At 36.3% G+C, this 21,294-nt stretch overlaps 2 protein-coding genes and 1 long non-coding RNA gene across 3 annotated transcripts; 1 reads left to right on the top strand and 2 right to left on the bottom strand.

Moving 5' to 3' along the window:
* The first annotated feature begins 392 nt into the window (after nt 1-392).
* Nucleotides 393-2,554, top strand: LOC141815347 (uncharacterized). Its single transcript, XR_012600539.1, has 2 exons — nt 393-468; nt 2,229-2,554. It is a non-coding gene; the product is annotated as an uncharacterized LOC141815347 (long non-coding RNA).
* Nucleotides 2,555-3,282: 728 nt separating this feature from the next.
* Nucleotides 3,283-12,204, bottom strand: LOC141815523 (uncharacterized). Its single transcript, XM_074703469.1, has 10 exons — nt 12,035-12,204; nt 10,174-10,337; nt 8,995-9,118; nt 8,793-8,922; nt 8,516-8,583; nt 7,275-8,422; nt 4,123-7,178; nt 3,869-4,042; nt 3,678-3,785; nt 3,283-3,598 (listed from the first exon to the last, which is right to left on the bottom strand). The coding sequence occupies exons 1-10, from the start codon at nt 12,187-12,189 to the stop codon at nt 3,545-3,547; spliced, it is 5,181 nt and encodes a 1,726-aa protein (XP_074559570.1). The 5' UTR covers nt 12,190-12,204; the 3' UTR covers nt 3,283-3,544.
* Nucleotides 12,205-19,575: 7,371 nt separating this feature from the next.
* LOC141815654 (uncharacterized) lies at nt 19,576-20,313 on the bottom strand. Its single transcript, XM_074703608.1, has 2 exons — nt 20,026-20,313; nt 19,576-19,841 (listed from the first exon to the last, which is right to left on the bottom strand). Exons 1-2 carry the CDS (start codon nt 20,138-20,140, stop codon nt 19,585-19,587), a joined length of 372 nt encoding a protein of 123 aa, XP_074559709.1. The 5' UTR covers nt 20,141-20,313; the 3' UTR covers nt 19,576-19,584.
* Between the last annotated feature and the right edge of the window lie 981 nt (nt 20,314-21,294).

The raw sequence follows: 21,294 nt of genomic DNA, 5'->3' as shown, positions 1-21,294 counted from the left end.
AAGAGGCAATTATAATTACATGCCATTTTCCTATCTCCAATGCTTACAAAGGAAATTGGTGGTAACAAGATCATGTTGTCAATTCAATATTCTGGGATTGCGAAAATGTCATGGTTGTTTACCTATTGCTTTCATAGTTTCCCTTGTTTTCACTTATATTAATATGATATAGATTTCATGTTGCTGGATGTGGTCAATGTCACCAACGTTCTTTTTGTGCTGTGATAGCTTTCTTGTTTTTATCATTTTAAACACTCATGTAAGATTTCATCCCTGCCAATGCATTGTTTTCTTTTACCTAATACACATTTACTTTTGATACATTTGATTAGCATGTAGTTGTTCTGATGGAGATACCTTTGCTTAAAGGTAATATTTTTATACTTACAGGAAAACTCGGGTTTCTGAGTTGAAAAGAAAAAGCAGAATGGAAGGGTTAGACTGAGAATCTTGAAATGTTTCTGTATGGTAATTTATGATCACACTTCATGGAGCTTTCATTAGATTCTTAGTTTTGTTGAATTGAGTATCTATAGCCTATTTTTGTAATGGAACTGTCTTTTCTGGAAGAAAATTTTGGATTCTAGTTCTCTTGTGTTGCTTTTCCTTGTTTTTCATTCTTCAGCTGGATATTTAATCCTATCTCCCAGTGTAATGAGTATCTTTCTTGTAACTGTATTCTTCATTTTGATATTGCAACTTCATCTTTGTTGTCTTTCTTGTTATTGTGTTCATGTTAAACTCTATATCATGGAAGTTGATATACATGCTGATATGAAGTTGTCATCAACCTGTTGAAGAGTACCTAATTCCAGGTATCTCAATATGGTGGGACTTACTTTTGGTGTGTATCATTGCAAGGTATGCTAGATAGATGTATGTGATACTAATAAGTTTAAAAACCACTTAGGAACAACTAGATGTAGCTTCAGTAGATAATAAAGTTGGAAAAATAGATTTAAGAAGATATAGGCATAGTTAAAGGCAACCTAATTATAAAGTTAGATGAGTCAAATCAACTAGAATAGAAGATGTGACTGTACAACTTAGAGAGGAAATAATTGTCGTACTCTAAGCTAGGATTCAAGTAGAACCCAAATATAGATACACAAGGCATCACATAGGTCAGAGCACAATAGTTGGAATATATAACTGTTAAGTAGGTGAAATGGTGGTAACCATAGAAAAGTTACTATTTGTTCCAAACTAATTATCATGGGTTGAGCATGATATCTTAATAATCCTACTAATTTTGTCAGTTGAGTTATGGAACTTTAGAAAGTCAAAATGAAAGTGTTAAAATAATTATTCATGACTAAATTCTGAAAATCAAATTCAGAATGAAACTTTAACATACATTATTCATGACTAAGCTCACTTTGAAGGCTATAACAAACTATCAAGCAACTATACAACAACTCTATTGCTCTTTTTTTAGTGATGTTCTTTTGTTTCAAGGGCCTGAGGTTTCTGGTTATTCATCTGTTTCTTGGATCCTTCAAATTGTCCCTTAATTTGTCTTTATAATTATTACTTTTCTAGTGTAATGATGGATACATGAGCTAAGATTTGGCCTGTGTTTCATAAGCCAAATAATTTGAATAATTAGTTGGCCTGTGTTTTAAAATGTAGTATAACATTGATTTAAATAATTTGAATTCTATTAATGATAGTCTTAAATAGACAGCCAGGGAATAAAATCCCTTTGTTGATCTCAAATAGTTATATAAACATGGATTGATGGTCATTCTTAGCACCGATTTAAGATAAATAAAAAAGGAAGCATGTTAAGATGTCCATTCTTACCCCTGATTAATTTGCAGGACCTTACGTTTATCCTTTCCTTGTGTTACAAAATTGAAAGCACTTACGATTTGTGTTTTTTTTTTTTGTTTGGTTATTGTTGCCTAAAAGAATTTGATTTGCATTGCATCTCACCATTATTTGTTTGCTGAAAGATGGAGCATTCATAAGCCACCAGGCAGTTTGTCTTAAAGAATTTGATTTGATGAGCATTCATTAGCTGCTTTGCATCTCACCATTATCATCTGAGTTTCAGCCTTTTGTTTAGAATCTCAATAAACTGAAGCATCATTCTTTTTTTTTTTTCTATTAGAGTACAAAGGAACATGGTTGCTTGTACCAGTAAATAGTGTCGTAATGTAATCAGATACTTGTGTGTTTGAGTATTTGATTTGCTATTTCCTCCATTTTGCCATACTTTTCAGATCCCATCAAATCCACAAGCTGGAGAATTTCGAACAAAACTGGATTCAAGCATGGACTGGATACATGTCTTGTTTTGCTTGAAAAGTTTCGACACTGCGAGACTATTTTCGCCAAGTAAATTTTGGTCCATTGACGTGGATAAGAAAGGGGAAAAAAAGAGTGGAACTGAACATCTGAAGACTAGAGAAATTGTATTTGTTGCCAGTAACATGTAGTTTCTTTTGTGTGTCGTCCTGTGATGCTCGTCTTGTTTCCTCTCTGACCAAAAGAAGATTTTGTTACTGCCCTTGATTATCATTTTTTATCTTCACTCTTTGATGATGTATCAATGCGCTTTTAATGCGTGAGATTGTTTTGTACCAGATTTGATTCTTTTAAAACAAAATCACCAAGTTTTTTTTTTGAAAAATAATAATTATGGTGTTTTCTGTTGAATTAAAATCGGGAAGAGGATTAAGGAGGTGTTTTCCACTGATCGTGAAGAATTGAGTAGGCTTTTATTTAACCCAATTTACCTATTTCTTTTTTCTTTTTATTTTTATTTTCATTTCCATGCACTTAACCAAAGGGAAAAAAACAGAATAAATTTAAAATCTCAACGACGTACGAAAACTGTTTTTTTTTCAGACAGCAGAGTGATTTCGACATTTTCACTTTTTAAAGTCTGAATATTAATAATTATTAGTTTGTATAAATAAACACAAGATAAAATTACGTATTAAAATTTATTTTAAGAAATACGAAGAAACATATATCATATGATCTTAATTAATTCTATGTAGTGTTTAGGTAACAAGTCACATAGTATTTCGTTAACTTAACAAGATTCTTTTAATGAAAGCATGTACTTAAGAATGTATTACCATGTGAAATAAAACATTACATGAATCAAACATGGCCTAATGCTTGTAGTCAAAAGTCAACTATACACAAGGATTTGGTCTTTTGGACCAACATTTAAAATGTTCAAGGGTTCAAGCCAGAAGAATTATCAACACAAGAAAACGTGTTTCCTCTACATAATATTGCTCTGGATAGATATGTTACATGATACGATCAAACAGAATTCAACCTTAATTCTATTTGCTCGCTCTTAGGTAGAGCTTTAACAGCTATAAGATAATCTAATTATATTAATAGAATACATATCGAACAAGGGATGAAAAAGAAGGGAAAAAGATAATCACACTGTACAGGATGCTTAGGTTAACAAGTGGCTTTCCTATCTGCACTGCACTTTGTTTCTTTTTTCTTTTAGCTTAAGCAGACTTGGGACAGCTTTAAATTTACCACAAACTAATTTGTGCTCAACATTTCAGCAGTCACTCCAATTATCTTCACAATCATCTTCATCGCTTCCAGTCATTGCCTGTCCAAAGAGCAGATGTTAAGCAGAAGGGCAATCAAGAAGCTAGTAACCCGAGAACAATGTCAATTTCAAGACTAACCTGGCGAACTGCATGTGCTTTCTCTAAGATGGCGGCAACTCTAATGTTCGTTGAATCACTCTTGTGGTTTGGCTTTGAAAGAACAGTTGCTGGCTTCAGACTGTATGACTGAAAAAAAAGTTTGCCCAAGTTTCAATCAGGAAGAGATGCAACATGATTATGTTGCCAATAGTTTATGAAAGCACACCAACCTTGTTTCTTATCTGCTCTAATAATGTATCTTTCTCCTCTGATTTAGGTTTGTCAGAAGGTTTAGCGAGCTCCAATACTTTCCTCAGCTGCAAAATATTGGACTCTAGCAATGTATCCATTTGATCTGCCTTGGACTCATCAGAAGGCCTAGCCATCTCTGGCACCTTTCTCAACTGCAGGACAGTGGACAAACATGAGAGAATTAAATGGTTAGAACTTGAGCATTAAACCAAGTAGACTACATGTTCTTTACCTTGCTTCTATCATGAGCAACAACAGCATCAATCAATGGATTTCTAGGGCGATTACGAATGGAGCGAGGGTTAATACCAAACAGTTCGCCTTCTTTGGTAGGTACAAAAGCAAATAGAGTTGGATGGCTCCTTTCCAAAGAATACACATAACCATGCTGGGGCTTGTCTAGTTCTGAAGAGAGTGACAGAATATGATGGTTCTCATCCAAGTAACTAGTTTCAACCAAGGAAGGGCTCTGAGACTGAACCACTTCATTCTCCAAATGTAGATGCCTACCATTGGAATAACCAGATTTCTCTGATTCTAAATCTGTCCAAAATTCACCAATCTGTGATCTTTTCTCCACCAAAGGCTGAATTCTATCTTTCTGCAATGGGAAATTCTGAAATGATAGGCTTTCTGATATCAGCAATGAATCTTCTAGAGGTAACTTTACTGTTTCATATGCATCAGAAGCATGTTGATTCTTCTCACATTCCAAAGATGATGCTACGAACAAAGACACTGGTGATGAATCTGCAATGTTCCCTATTGGAGACAGGAAATCAGGTTGATTGCTGTAATCAGCAACAATTGGTGGTAGTTGAGACAAACTAATTGATGAGGTGAGATATGGATTTTCTGTAGTGCTGTCTGATGACGACATAAAAAAGTTTCCCCTAGGTAAAGCTAGAATTGAATTTTGGTCGGGCAACAGACAAGACAGCTTTTGAGATCTCCATTCGAGAGGTGGAAGTGGGGGTAATGGTGGTGTTTCTTCATGATTCTGTGAAGGAAAGGAAGAATTTGAATTGCCTTCCTGAGACTGGTGTGATATTCTGGATGTACTCTCAAAAGCACTCAGATCAGAGCCTGACAAGGGATAGAATGCCATATCGGAGATATCATAAGCTGTATGATGTGCAGAAATTTCTGAATTCCACTCAGATGAAACTAGAGTTTGTGAATCCATTTTTGCAGTCTCATTTGTATTTGATGTTGGCATATGGAGTAACACATTGTTTGTTACGGCACGATAATTTGGTTCAGGTCCTTCTGATGGTTTAGCTTCCAATTCAATATAGTCAATTGGAATTTCCAGTTCAAGGCATTCATCTTTTTGATGTAAGGATCCTGATTCTTTATTCCTAGCTTCTAAGGTACAGAAATCTTCATTTCTAGCTTGGAAGGTAGAGAATTCTGCATTGCAAACTTGTAAAGGCAAAACTCTTTCATTGCTAGCTTGAAAGATAGAGACAACTTCTTTGCTAGTTTGTGAGGTAGATACTTCTTCATCACTAGCTTGTAAGGTAGAGACATCACGATTGCTAGCTTCATAGAGTTCTTTTCTATCTTGAAAGTAATAGAATTCTTGGTCACTAATTTGTAAGCTAGAGATGACTTCATTGCTAGCTTGTGAGACAGAGGCAATTTCTTTGCTAGCTTGCAAGGCAGAGACATCTCCATCGCTAACTTGCAAGGTAGAGACATCTCCATTGCTAGCTTGCAAGGTAGATACATCTCCATTGCCAGTCGGTATGGCAGAAATTTCTTCAGATAAACTTACAAAATCAAAGATTGAGTTGGTTGGCAGGGACATATCTCCTTGTACACTTTCACGTTCACCTTGTGCTAAACATTTTGAATCAGAATGTTTACTTTGTGCATCATAATTTAGATATGGATCATCAAGAACAGGATCTGCTTTCACATGCCCATGCCCGCCTGGCATAGTTTCATGAATATCACCAAGTAACCAAGGATCATTTGCATTAGATGAATTATTCACAGGCAAACCAGAGGATGAAGCAGTTGGATCTAATCCTGGAGAATCTTCCATGTACAGAGTGCTTTGAAAATTTAAAAATTCCACCGTGTTCATAGAATAAATTTCATGGTTTATTGGTTGATGCCCACAAAAGGATGCAAGATCATTACTATCTTCTAGCAACTGCTGATGCTGGTCTAGTGCTTCTTCTGTATGCACCCAGTAAGGTTCTTTGTTATTAGCTTCATCATTGGATGCAAGAGTTTCATCTGTCAAGTTTTTGTGAACAGTAATTTGTTCAGGCATTTCAACATCATCCTGCAATCTGTCTAGATAAAACTCCTTTGAGAATTTTAAATTATCATCAAGCATGATGGAATTACTGACACTCTCAGAAAACACTTCACTAGAAGAACATAAAGGTGTCTTCTCTTCATTGTTCACATCAAAGGAGTCTTGGAATTCCTCTCCCAAGTTCATCTTGGGAGATTCCAAGGGTTCCCCTGTGCCAGAAAAATAGTCAAACTGGGGTTGCAATATTGTGGGCATCGAGAAATTGCTTTTTACCCCATCATCACCACTCTCAATGCTAGCTTTTATGTTTTCAACTGCAAGCACAGATTGTATTTCTGTTGCACAATCAGCAATGCTGATGGTGGAAATAACATGAGCTGGAGGTGATATGTTTTGAGTTGGGCATGTTTCTGCATGTCGATTCACTGTCTGCAGGGAGTTTCCTATGTTTGTAGTTGAGGTTTGAAGGATAACTTTATCATACTGAAGAGGATCTTTTAGAACAACGCTCTCCTGCTTTGTTTTGGAAATTTCATCAGACAAGTCAAGACTGGATTTCACCTCTTCTGAAATTAGCAGCACAGAATCACATCCAATAATAGAGTTTTCAGTACTATGGTATTGTGCTAGATCATCAGTTCCTTCCATACAAACAGATGCATCACTTGGTAGTTCTTCAAGATGATGAGAGCCATCCACATCTGCTATTAATTCGCCACACTGTAAAACATCCTTGCTGATGTCAGGAACAAAAGCTGAGCCAACTGGCGAGATGCTTCTTCGAATTGAAGTGTTTGCTGCATCTTTGGAGGCAAAATTTTTTATTTCTTGATCCACTGGAACTTGAATCTCTTCTATTGTGGTCATGGAGAATGAATCTTCACTCTCAAGGTCTTCCACCAAAGTGCTTCTAGTTAATAGACAGGATAGCTGATCAACCATATGTATGTCTTCATCCACATGACCTTCTGGACGAGTTCTCTCAAATAAACATGGATCTGGATAAGGTGGACCTGTCATATTGAACAAAATCGGCAAAAAAATGTTAAGAGTTGTTAGAGAAAAACAGGCACACAGTTTTTATATAATAAGTTGAAAGATAAAACTACCATTGGAGCATTTGGCAATCTCATTAGATTCTAATTGGGCATCGTTAATGGCTGAGGTACTTTTGTTACCAGGAATTAAACAGGGTGCAGAACTTTCTTCAGGATTAATATTTATGAAATCAGAAACAGGGTCAGTATCATAAGAATCCCAGTTTTCCCTTATGATTTCTTTTGGTTGCAACGTGGGATCATCAAATGCCTCCTTATTGCTGCCTTCATCAGAGACTAAATTAGCTGAGTTAGCAACCTCCCCATGTGGCAAAGTGCACTCCTGGGTTTCCTCTGCTTCTTGATTTGTAAATACTTCATCTAAGTTACTAGTATGATTTGTCATTCCACTGATTAGCATACTGTTAGATCTTACTGGCCCAGTATAATCATGTTCCGATATCAGAGTGTGCGTCTCCTCTAGTCTTTCACTAGCGTAAGTGTCTATCTCCTGACCTTGCTTTTTCAAAGCACCAATATCTGGTATACCTTTATTTATTAAATCTGTTTCAACTTCTGATTCTATGCTGTTGGGCGCATCCATGAAATTTTCTTGCTCGCTACCAATGTCTTCAGTCCTGTAGCCATCAGTACTGCCTTCTAACTGAAGTTCAGCCCTCACTAACTTATGATCTACCACCCTCTGAGATGTGCTTCTCACTATATCACTAAGTTCATTGTCATAGGCACTGCTTTCCGACTTAATGTCAGAATCAGCTGAGTTTTCCATACTGTCCACAAGATTATATCCTCTCTGTGTATTAGGTACACCCACTATTGGCCTATGCGCTGATTCTGAAAGTTCTTTAGCTTCCGTCTTCCAGCCATCTAGTTCATATGCTGTGATCCTAGTCGATTCTTCATTACTGTTCATGGTAGGACATGAATCTCCTACTAGAGAATGATTTTCTGACATATTCATAGCTGTATCGTGTGTTAGAGAAGTTGGTGCACACGAATCAATTAGATTTGAATTTAAATTTGAAGAACTTTGAGAAGTGTCAAAAGCAATTTTTGGTTCGTCCAAATGCAGTTGAAGAAGATGCTTCCTTAAGCCACTCACTTTGCTTTCATTGGTATCATCCAAATTGCTTGATTTCAACCTCACAAATCTGGTAGCAGACTTATCAGCAACCTGAACTGAAATTGCTGGCTTTGAACTATAGGTGACCAACAGAAGGAGAGAGAACAAGATTCAGAACTGGTGCTGATTTATATATCTGGATCAAACTGTTAGTGCTGATCAAACTTACTCTGTATTTGCACGTGGTGACAATAAAGACTCTGGCGTTGGACCATTCTTCCAATGTGACCCGATTTTCTGGCAAGAAAAGAAAGCCAGGTTAACTTCTGTCAATGCTGAGTACAATTCTTAACATTCTAAAAAAGTGAAGATATTTTTTTCAGCAGATAGGGTTGGCTTTTAAAGAGACATGTTAGAATGTAGTTGTACAAGTCAAAGAAGAGGATATTTAGTTATTGTAAAAAAGGACTAAAACAAAAATAATGTGTTCCTTCAAGATGTCTTACCCTAGTCCTCCGAGATTTTTTCTCTCTTGGTTTCTCTGCTTCCATCAAGCTAGAGGAAACTAATTCTGTTTTAAAGAAAGATGGATCTGAGTACCTCTTCAAACAAGCTCCTGCACCAGCAGTATCAAACCTGAAGGAAATAGGCAATTTAGTACAGCACAAATTCAAAATTCTGAGCTATATATCAGCCTCCATATCATACTTATCTAGTATGAATAACCGAGGTGGCCCACGGCATTCTTCATACAAATCCAAGATAAAACGTGGCATATCCCCTTGAGTGATGATGTTCTGATCCAGATGAAAGTTAGAGTGCCAATCAATACCTGCTGATGATTAGATGAATAACTTCAAGAAGAAAAAGAGGCAACAATAGAAGCATTAGGAAACAACATTAATATCCAAGTATATGCCATCCAGTTCTTCTAAAATTGCATGGTACAAACAAATAGGTGAGCCACATTGCATGAATCATTCCTTTATGCTTAAGTTTTTTCATTGATATACACAAAGACTTTATTGCTAAACCTTTGGTTCAAGAAAATAGATGATCTACATCACAATCATTATTCATTCATTTTTCCAGAGTTCTAGATAACATTTTATCACCAGAAATTAGATGTGCATTACACAAGAATTTTAAAATATTTTCAAGTATTATCTTGCAAGAAATTTATATCTTATAGTTCTTTGTTTGTCTTCACAAGTGGTGAAGACAGCAAGTAAGACAAGACTATGGAATTGTTTACTCTAGTGGCAATCTTATTTTGTTTGATTGAACAGACGAAAGGAAGTGTGGCAGGTGATTATTTGGAAACAGGGAAGATAAGGATATGGAATAGCTTTCTTCTCTAATTGGGGGTTCGTAAAAGATAATTCCTTCTTGTAAGAAAGATAAAGCTCAAATTTGGAAAAAGAATGTTCCAATCCCTTTAGAGAGTACTAGATTGCCCATCAATTTTCAAAGTGAAATATAACTTGCATTTGACATCCTAGCAATGTTGTCAGCATACAAAATTAAGGTCTCATAAAGAACATTTTTCAAGATGGACTATCTATGTTGTTACAAGATTATCTGTTGAAGAACTACCTAAAATACTCTGTCCCCAGTTGATACAAGCTTAACATTTGTCTTGATGCAATGAATTTACTGAATGGCAAAACCAATTGCTTCACCCAGGAAGAACTAGAACAAAAGAAGTAACTTAAAAGAATTAGCTAAATAACTTTTCCATTGTTGATCCAAGTTTAACCATTTTTCTTGATGCAACAAATTTATTAGAACAAAACCAGTTCATTTACCAGGGAACTGGAACTAAACAAGTGATTTAAAAGATTGAATTTGAATTTCTTAAGGGAAAAAGTTAAAATGCATACTGACCATCGCTGTATGAAAACCCTGAATGACTAGACTGAGAGAAAATAGCCTTCTCAACTGCTGGGAAATCTGCCTCAAGTTGCTGGACTCGAAGCATCAACCCATGCCCTCTAGCAGCAGTACCCATAACCTCTCCATGCAAGTCGTGGAATATTTCTGCAGCAAACCTATTTACAAGATCCATACTGTGATAAATCTTGACAAAAATTGCAATATTTCACCAAGACACACGAGTTATTCCCAGAATATGTAGAAACATATAGCAGCCACAACCAATCGAATGGCATCACTATGCAAGAAACTATCTCAAAGATAATGGGTGTGTCATATTAAACAGTAAAATTCCAAGGAAAGGAATCAATTAAAGTTGATGTATATAAAAGAGCAAATATTGAGAAGTTAATGAAGAACAATCGCTATGAGTTTGTTTCCATAAAATTGCATGTTTGCTAAATTAGGTTTATATCATGAACATCGCTAAATTAGGTTTCTCTTTCTGCACAAGGAATATTTATCATGTATCATAAGTGAGTTGAAAATTTGATCAGTAGATGACTCATTTAATTGATATTCCAACTCAACATCTTGCAATAAATCAAATAATGTCACCACAAGTACAAGAGTGGAATCTAGCACGAACACCAAGGAAAAAATTAAAGATTGTATTAAAATTTTCAAAATATTATGATCAAGAATGAATATGAAATGAGCAAAAAAAACTGCTTGGTCATTTTTCATCAATAAAAGTATTTGATGCCTCCATCCTCTCCCTGTAATTTATTATTTATTTATTTGCATTTTTTGGATTTAAAAATCTAACTTCTCTTGAGAAAGGTGGCAACAGCCCATTTTCATATACAGGTACGCATTCGCTTCTCTTCTTGCCGTTGGTCCATTGTTTTTATTCTGCTGAAGGAAATTATATCAATGATTTGAACAATGTGATAAGCCATTTTGCAAACTAAAACTAAAAAAGCATTGTGTCAAAATACCAAGCAAACCATAATCCAGCAACTATATATATATATATATATATATATATATTCTTTTAGAAGAAGGGAAGAATTCACCATGTTCATTGATTGAAAAGATAAACAAAACTGAAAGAAATGAAATTGAAAGAGAAACCAGATGCAAAATTGACTAAAAGTCAACCAAGAATCAATCCCAATCCATAGTCTCGAATACATTTCAAGCATCAGAAACAACCTTACTTGTAGTCAAGCTGAAGAAATTTCTATAGCAAAAATTCTACAACTACACTAGTTTAAGATACGCCACGTCCACACAACAGAACCAATTAGTGCAATCTAGTAGGAAAAAATGCAGCAACTATTCATCTTCATTGTCCTTTACATTTCCGCCTGGATTCTTTATGATAACTTTCTACTTGAGAACTTACCACTTGAGTACGACCGTTGCATAAACCATTTCCGTAACTCCTCCATCAGTCATCTAGTAATTGTTTTCCATCTAATCTGTTTCTTCATATCGTGACTATCGTCTCTGAATTCAGACGCAACATAACAATTCTAGACACTCTGAATCATACTCTTCGAATAACCACAGAGCATTGCTTTCCTGAACTATCTAATGAAACAAGAGCAATATTATATGTAAAATCCGAATTTACGTGGCCATTTTTCTTTTCAACCAAAGAATTGACATTTGACGTAGACACGCAAACCCTAGTCTAGCAGCTCAAGTACTCAGATATGACACCCATAAGCAGTAGTAATAACATTGCATGCCAAACTCACACACACACATTCATCCTAAAGCCCGAAATTTCATCGCCATTGAGGCACGGGGGAAAAGAATAACAACACAAAACGCGAGAAGCAGCGAGGCGTAAGCAACTTACTCCGCGAGATCCCCGAGCTGTCGCAGTACGCCAGCGAGGCCAGCCATGGCGACCCCTTCGAGGATGGCCTCGGGGTCATCCTTGTCCGCGGCCCGGTGGAGCTCCGGATCCGCCAGTCCGTACTCGTTCCTTATCTCGTACCGAATCGTCGGCATCTCGCCGGAACACCACCACGAACAGATCACGGAGAGCAGTAAGCTGAGACCTCAGAATCGAGCCTTTTCTCGCCGGCGCCGTGCCGCCTCTGAAGCTCCTCCGCTGCCGCCGAACTACGCTCGCCAACGGGGAGAGAGAGAGAGAGAGGGAGAGACCTTTTTCCTGTGTTTTTTTTTCTTTTGAATTTTTTGGGGTTTCCTTTTCAGGGGGGATTTCATTCGTTGAAAAAGAGTAGTCTCCATTTCAAAAAAAGAAAATTCTAGAAGGAATTTTTTTGAGACGCTTTTTTAAAAAAGGAGTTTATTAAATATTTTTTTTCATAAACGTAATTATTTTCCATTTTTTCATTAAACTAATTTTATAAGAATAATTTAGAAAACGCTTAAGTTTGGAGATTCTTTTGATAATTAAAAAAGGGATTAACTTTGGGAATTGAAGTTTAATTTGTACCCAACACTTTAATTAAGTGATCCCTTCAATGATTGTACGGATCCAGGCATGACTCCATTCTCGAGTGTTCTGATTGGTCCTCATTACAATTCCTAAAAACAAAAAATATATATTTATCAAAAAGGTTAGATCAATAAAAGACTATAATTTTAAGTGCATGACCAAATAGAGATAGGTCATGTGTAAACGAGGGCACTTTGGAACATAGTTAAATTGATTATTATAGGATAGATTTATTAAAGTAAAAAAATATTAAATTTTGATAAAGTCAAGATAATGCCCTTTACGAAGTGGTCAACTACAGCTTTCCAATTTATCTCATTATAGATGGTCATGAAATCAATCACGTAAAACCGCTGGTGTTATGAATTCTATATTTTGTTAAAATGTATTAATAAGAACATACTCTCGAGGCATGATTGAACTAGTCATTATAGGATGGACTTACTATAGTTGATATAGATCGAATCTCGATGAAACTAAAGTAATATTCTTTTCCATAGCAGTTAATTATAACTTTTTGATTTATCTCCTCACATATAGTCATGGAGCAAACTATGTGAGGTTGATAGGATGACGAATTCCATCTTTCACTATAATATGTTAATAAGAGCATGATTTATATCTTATTTATTCCTTCGATTATTTAAGAGATAAAAAAACTATTTTTAAAAAAAAATTATTGTTGATTTTTTTATATCATTCACCTCCAATAATGTTAAAAATTAATGATGAACGTATATTTTGTTTTATTATCTGCCGTTTGTCCTACTTCGGTCCAATAATTTTGGCCCAAATTTTAACATATTAGATATGAAATAAAATATTTTACAGTACACTATAATTGAAATTGAAATTATAAATATTTAAATAAATCATTTAACACTTTACCACTATACTATTATGGAGGGCATGAATTTAAAAATTAAATATACAAGAAGTCAATTCCTGAGCGTATATAAACTCTAATTTTATCAAAAATAAAATCATTTAACTCTAAAATTAATCAAGGATAATTCAAGTCATTCTTAATTATTCATATCCTCAAACTCCCCTTTTTAAAATAAAAATAATAAATGACTCTTCATAGTCAAAATTGCAGTAATGTTTTTATTAATAAAGTTATATCATTTTAAAGTTGCTTTTATAAATTTTAAAAGGAAAATATATATATTTTTAAAAACACCCTTTTAGTTTAATTTTTTGCCAAGAAACTTTCTGACGAGGCCTTTTGCGCGTCTGAACTTCTGCAACAAGACGGCTTAGTTTTCGCCTTTCTTCTCTTCTTCTCTTCTTCTTCTCTGACTTTCCTTTCATCTCCTTGGTACCTCACACACCACTTGCCAGCACACACTTGATGACTTGAACATGGCGCCAGTCCTGAATGACTCAGGATCCTGACTCAGAGACAATTCGAACATGCCAAAAACTGAGAAATTGCAAGCCAGCTCCCCAACATCCTGCTCAAATTCTGCACTGTCGAAGCAAAAAAAAAAGACACGATCCAGCTCAAGTTTCATAAACCTTTGTCTAAAGAGGAGGACAGAAGAGTACCATTAGGTAGACAGAAGCACAGAGATGGAGGTGGTCCTGTCCTGCCCTGCCTTTAGTTTCCAGGGTCATTAATTAGCCTTCATGGCTGTCATTTTGTTGGCACCTTTATGTCTCGAGAAGTAGCTTGGTGAATCTGCCTCTTCGCTATTCAATTCACACAGATCAACATCTGATTGTTATTTGCTCCTCTGCTGCAGCAGTTAATTCCACCATGCACATCTCGCTCTCTCACCCTGCTCTCCTCTGTCTCCTTCATTTATAAAACTCTGCTTTTGTTTCCTACCAGGGAGGTTTTACTTGTTTATCTATCTAGAGAAAACTCGAGAGATCACTTTTTGTTGTTGCCCCTGCAAGTAAGCAGACTTTTAGAAACCTTCGACATTAGCAATTGAGGTTAAATACAAATGAAAGAAAAGAAAAGAAAAAGGAGCTAATTCCACTAGACGTTAGGTAGCCATGTCTGAGTTCAGCAGAGCTCGTGCATGGCATCTTCTTTGCAGAATACTACTACTTTCCTTGTGGCTTGAATTCAAAGAAATGGATCCAACCATCAATTGGTTGGCACAGTAAGTGTGCAGGGCTGGGGCCTACCCTTCTTGTTGGGTTGGTGCCCTCCGAGTCCTTTATGACTCTGCACCAATCAGACCAAATAAACTATAAGTGCAGGGGAAAAGAGAGGAGGAGAGGAGGGTAGCTGGTGGATCATGGCTCGTCTGCTGTTCTTTGTGTTTTCTGTTGCTACTGTTCTTGGTGAGGTGTGCAGGATGGAGAAGCAGGGCACGTGCATTGCATGCTGATGGAGAGTCGAAGAGGAAGAGCTTGTTCTTCATGTGCCCATCTTCTCCATCATGCACAGTTTACCTGATGTACAAGGTTCATGGCATCAGAGACTGGAGTTTTGTTTTGTTTTGTTTTGTTTCAGAGATTTTTAGTTTTACTGTCTGGTTTTGTGATTTTTGGCAATTCATGAACACATTTTGAGTTTGTTTGGTTTTTTTTTCAAATAAAAGGTTGAATTGTTGATCACGATGGAAGAAACTTTCTCACTGTAAAGTTTCTTAGAGTTCTTCTTCTTCTTCTTCTTCTTCTTCTTCTTCAGAACTTCAATTGCTCTGATACTTCAGAAATCCTCGAGTAACTTTCAAATGAGTGTTTCTTTCTTCTTGAGTGACAATCCGATTCAAACTTTTGCATGTTGAAGAAAATTAAGTTTCTGATTCCTTTGAGATAAAGAATGTTTGAATCCTGCATGAAGGATTCAATTTAGTGAAACCCTAGCTATTGATAACTGTGGGTGTTCCTGAATGATCAGCCAGCATTCGCTGTTTGATAGTAATGTACAAAATAAACATGTTTAATTAACTATGTTTAAAGATAAACTTATTTATTAATTAGTATTTTGATTATGATGATTATTATGTTATTTTATTTATTAGAGGCCAGAACAGTAACCGTACAAGAGTCTTGCTCGATAGCTTTCGTCCTCATAAACCTACGCACAAAGCTAAGTAAACTATTCTGAGATTTGAGGATAGCTTTTATGGTGACCATGATAACTCTAATGCTAATGCTTTTGTGATGAAGAGTTTGAATGTCTATTTTTGGCATGTCCCACTCTTATAGAAATAGACTACCTTCTAAAGGGTTGTAGCAGTGCCTTTATATCACTCATATATTTATCTACGTCTTCCAAGAGAAATGGCTATGTTACCTTCGTCGTCCAAGAGAAACAGTTATGTTGTCTATGTCTTTTGAGAGTAATAGTTATATTATTCACATTCTCTTGAAAGAACAACATGATAAGCCACATGGATGTAAATCTCAATCAAGAGTAATCGAGCTAAAAGAGTCTAGTGGACTAAGTCGGATGATGATCGAGTTGGGTAGTTGGATGGCCGATTCAAAAGAGTCGGATGGCTGAGCTAAGGGAATTTGATGGACCAACTTGATGGAGTTGGATGACCAATTAGCTAAGGGAGTATGATGGACCAAGTCAAAGGATGGTCGAGATTGACCGTTGAAGAAATCGGATGGTCAAATTGAAAGAATCTGACCAAATTGAAAGAATCTAGTTATCCAAGTCGGAGGATTCAGATAACCAAATTGAAAGAGTTGAATGGCCGAATGAAAGTAATCACTGACCACTTTAATCTCTACCTCCTCTTGACTTTTGACTTGATCCACACGTAGGTCTCCTTATCCGTCGCATCAACCTACATACTATAGGGTTTTCAAAATAACCCACCATTTCACTTTCTTATCCGCTCAACATAGTCAACTGAATACATACTTCCGTAGGTTTTTCATCAGCCAATAACCCACCAAACCCAGATTCACTTTAATTCTTAAGATCCGTTTTCGCCCTCAACCAATAGTCAACTGAATATAATTTTAATCTATTGGTAGTTATTAAATCTTTTGTTCATCAATGATTTTTAGATGAAAGTAGTTTATTTTTTTATTTTTTTTTATTGCCTTTGTTCGGTTTAGTTCAGATAAGAAAAATGAATGTGTGTGTAAAAATACATGCAAATTATATAACTCCAAAAAAAAAAGAAAAAGAGAGAGAGATCGTGCTTAATGTTGTGTGGGGAAAATGCATATATTAACCACGCTTACAATATTACATTTTAAAAAAAAAAAGTTGAAGATGAGTGGTTTTTATCAAAATTAAAGTACTCAATACTTATTAGTGTACTAGAATAATTAACATCCAATTGGACAAAAAGATTGGGCAAAGTCATCTGGACTGGACACAGAAATATTGGAAGAAGAAAAAAATATTATTTTGATCAACACTGTGGATAATTTCAACACTGATATAAAGATCGTCGACATGCATGCTTCTAAGATGTGATTGCGAACGGAGAAGAAAGAAACCTACAAAATACTCAAAAAGAGGATTAGAATAGTATCGGGATGGATCCCGATAAGTAACTCTAACACTCAAGTTAGGGTTTGATGTGAGAAAAGAGTTTAATGGCTTGAGAGAATTAGGGTAGATGTATGTGCACCAGTACCCACGGACATGGATTACCTTTTTATAGTGGTTGATCTCCGAGATATTAGCATCCGTTTGAAAAATATTCTGTCATACATGTTATGTTCTAGAAAGATTCCGTCCGTTTATATATATATTTGAAAATACGTTCCTACTTCCGGTTCTGTGTTCTCCGATTTAGACGGGATGACCATATCTCCAAATAAGAATCCCGTGCTCGAGATCGACCCCTGATATAGAAAGTATGCTGATATCGAGTCGTGAGATCAGCACGTAATGTATGAAGCGTGCCCAGACGGAGTCATGAGGCCATGACGTTATGCAGGAAGTGTGTTGAGACTGAGGTCTAAGGTCGGTACATAATGCAGGAAGCATGCTCAGACCGAGTTATGAGGTAGGCACGTAATGCAGGAAACATGCTCAAATTGAGTCATGAGGTCAACACGTAATATAGGAAGCACGTCCAGACCGAGTCATGAGATCGACACGTAATGCAGTGAACGTGCCCAGAATGAGTCATGAGGTCGGCACATAATGTTCATGCAGGGAGTGCACCGAGATCGAGGTCTGAGGTCGGCATGTAACACAAGGAGCGTGACTGAGGTATGAGGTCGGCACATGATGTAGGAGGTATATTGAAACTGTAGTAGGAGGTCAGCACATGCTGTAGGAAGCATGCCAAAACAGGAGCAGGAGGTCAGCACATGCTGTAGAAACATGCCGAGACCGGAGCAGGAGGTTGACATATACTGTAGGAAGCATATCGAGATCGAAAAAGGAGGTCAGCACATGTTGTAGGAAGCATGTCAAGACCGAAGCAGGAGGTCGACATATGCTGTAGGAAACATATCGAGAGCGGAGCAGGAGGTCGACACATGATGTATGAAATATGCCGAAACCGAAGCAGAAGATCGGCACGAGCTATAGGAGTCATGCCGAGATAGATAAGAACAAGAGATCGGCACATGATACAAGAAATATACTGAGACTGAGATAGAAAATTAACACATGCTACAAAAAATATGTCAAAATTGGAGCAGAGATCGACATGAGCGGTAAGAATCATGCCGACACCGAAACCAGATATCGAGTTTTTAAGTTCACGAAGAAATTAAAGATTAAATTGATTATCATGTTTATCCTACTTTTCTATATTTTTTAAACTCATCTTTATAAAATATTCACGTCATTGTCAGATATCTTTACCGGATCAAATATGTAAAAAATAAATAAATAAATCCTTTTGTAAATTAAAATATAAAATACTTTGAGCCTACCCATCTTTTAAATATTCCACAACCTCAAATATCGCATGGGCTTTAGTTGCTGGGGCATGGCGATGGCGGTGCATTGCACATGCAGCAAGTCATCTATCGTATGGGCACTGACACAATCTCCACGTGACATAATCTGCGCACCGGTAGATAGATTTTGAATGTTGGAAATAAATTTAAATAATTTATTAAATTAAATAAATGAATATATATATATATATATATAATTTATTAATATTTATAAATCATATTTATTAATAAAATTTTTATCAACATATTAAATAAATAAAAAATTTAAAATAAATAAATAAATAAATTTATATTATTAAATTTAATAATCCATCAAATAAATTTAAAATATAAAAATTTTAAAAAATCAAACAAATTTGAATTGGGAGTTTGTTAACATCCAACCGAATAAAGTTCAAACTCATTAAAAGAAAACCAATCCAAATTTAACATTCATTTCAAAGATTTGATTCATTTTAAACTTAACTTAATTTGATTATTTTATTTGGATTTCCTAGGATTAAGTACTTCTCCTATACATAATAAACAGTCACGCTGAAATGAAAAAGGCAAAAAATTAAAGAGAAAAATAAAACATAAAAACGAGAGGTCAAGAGTTGTTAATTTAAAAGTAGGCACAATGTTAATGTATGATCAAGTGTTGTATTGACAATTTTATTTAATTTGGTCATAAAACAAGTAATTTTAGAGATCAATATTATTGGATCGATCGAATTGGTCTATATATCTCACTCACTAACAACTGATGATAAGATTAAGATGAAGTAGTGATCATATTTCTCTTTGTTCTTGGCGTAGATCGATTGCTCATCTAGCTACGCACTCTGTTCTATACACAGAATTAATTAGCTAGCGCACACTACAATTGCACAGCACGCCTGCTCTCCCACTGCAATCTCGATCGTCGTCTTCGCTATTGCATGAATTAATTCAACATTAATACTGTCGCTGCTTTCTCGATCCGTCTGTCGCCGTCGTGCGGCGGCGGCGGCGGCGGAGGAGGAGGAGGAGAGGGAAGGGTGAAAGGTGAGATTCCGGCGCACGTGGTGGAATTAATATTAATATTCGATCGCAGTTGCCGGCGGTCAAGGCATGTAGAGCTTGTTGCCGCACTTGCACCGCCACGCCTCCGGGTAGTACTCCGTGGTCACCGGCGACGACGACCACCCCGGCGGCACCGCCACGTGCACCGGGCGGCACGGCGCGCAGGCGCCGCACTTCCCCGCGCACTGGGGCGGGTACGATCCAGGCCCGCCCCCGGCCAGCGCCACCCTCCTCCGCCTCGGCGACGTCCGCGCCACCTGAGACTGAGAGTAGGACTCCATCATTAAACTGTCCACGCCTGTGAAAACGACGACACAGATTCATTAACTTCATCATCATCATCATCAAACAGGCATGATCAATCAATCTTCCTAACTTTAGTAGAGAAGAAAGAAGCTCCAGAAAGGTGTAATTAATTATAAAGCAGAGAAGAAAGAAAATTCAGTATTGATCAGAAATCCATATGAAGCTCTCTTGCTCACCTTTGTGGCTACAAGAGTGATGACTGGAGAGCAGAGCAGTGAGATAAAAGAGGGAAAGAAGACTGCAGCAGAAGAAGATGACTGAGTAAGATCTCCTCCACCTTCTCCACTCCATGAGCAAGCTCAGCTTATAAGAAACCGAGTAATTCAGCAACAAGTGAAGGAAATTAGAATGGATCTGATACTGTAATCACTCTGATCTCCTTCCTTCCTAGCTCCCTGCCTCCCTTCCTTCCTTGCTATCTTGCCCTATCTGTATTTTTCTGTTCGCTGAAGCAGTGACAAATCACTGAGGCCACCTCTGGGACTTGTCAGCCCTCTCTCTCTCTCTCTCTCTCTCTCGCGAGGGTTCTCTGAAATAAAAAGAAAATATGCCATGAATAATTGAACTCCATGCTCCCCTGCATCTGATGAAATGACAAGCTTAGCCTTTACTTATTCATTTATCTTTGTTTTTCTGATTTCTTGTGAATTATTACTGTGCTAAAGAGATATGACTTTGTGATCACGTATTTGAATCATCAAAATAATCTCTTATACGTATAATAGACTCTATATAGTTCGATTTTTCCTCGAGATCTTACATTATGAGAACTTTGTGTGTATCAACCTTTTATGAATTATTATTGCATATGCATTAGGGCAATAGAGTTCTTGTATACTTGGGAAGCTTTCAATGAGTGTTCGCAATTAGGGCTTGCTCAACCACTTAGACCTCGTTGGTGTGATCCATCATACTCAAATTATAGCAGATGAATTTCAATTTAAGATAATACTTGATAATTAAATGATTTGATTATGTTTATAGATAATCATAGAACAAGTTCTATATATATGTAGGGTTTAGAATTTGGGGTTTGGGATTTGTGGTTTAGGGTTTAGGACAGATGTGAAGCTTTTTTTATTTCCTTTTTTTTTTAAATCCCTATTATTTATTAGAACATGCATGGGACATAAAATTGATTAAAGAGGGCTTGAGTGGTCATTTCATAAGAGAAAGAGACGATAAATTTTCAAGTTACATTATTTATTTACTGTTTATTTTGTACGTATTTAAAATAGTTTGACTGAAAAAATATATTAAATTGCAACTTTACCAAGTAAAGGTTTGAAGCTTTAGCTGGCATTGGAGGGATGCAATTGTCTCATTCTCAAAGGGAAAAAAAAAATCTATTTTCGATTTTCAAGGGTTTAAAAATAATCATTTTACAACTTATTAATTTTGAGAGGCAAAAGTCTTATGAAACAATTTCAAATGCAATATTAATA

The sequence above is a fragment of the Curcuma longa genome, chromosome 21, assembly GCF_044706935.1.
Source record: "Curcuma longa cultivar G26 ecotype Majalengka, Jawa Barat chromosome 21, ITB_CL_G26_1.1, whole genome shotgun sequence".
Taxonomy (NCBI): domain Eukaryota; kingdom Viridiplantae; phylum Streptophyta; class Magnoliopsida; order Zingiberales; family Zingiberaceae; genus Curcuma; species Curcuma longa.
Note: the sequence above shows the minus strand (reverse complement) of the source record. Positions and strands in the feature narration are given on the sequence as shown.

Bases quoted from the DNA above. Each gene is read 5' to 3' on its own strand.
- LOC141815654 (XM_074703608.1), bottom strand. From the start codon at position 20,140: ATGGAGTGGAGAAGGTGGAGGAGATCTTACTCAGTCATCTTCTTCTGC. The intron at 19,842-20,025 runs GTGAGCAAGAGA...TCGTTTTCACAG, and splicing joins TCACTCTTGTAGCCACAAAG to GCGTGGACAGTTTAATGATG.
- LOC141815523 (XM_074703469.1), bottom strand. From the start codon at position 12,189: ATGCCGACGATTCGGTACGAGATAAGGAACGAGTACGGACTGGCGGAT. The intron at 10,338-12,034 runs GTAAGTTGCTTA...TCTTGTAAATAG, and splicing joins CAGCTCGGGGATCTCGCGGA to GTTTGCTGCAGAAATATTCC. The intron at 8,923-8,994 runs GTATGATATGGA...TATTTCCTTCAG, and splicing joins CGGTTATTCATACTAGATAA to GTTTGATACTGCTGGTGCAG.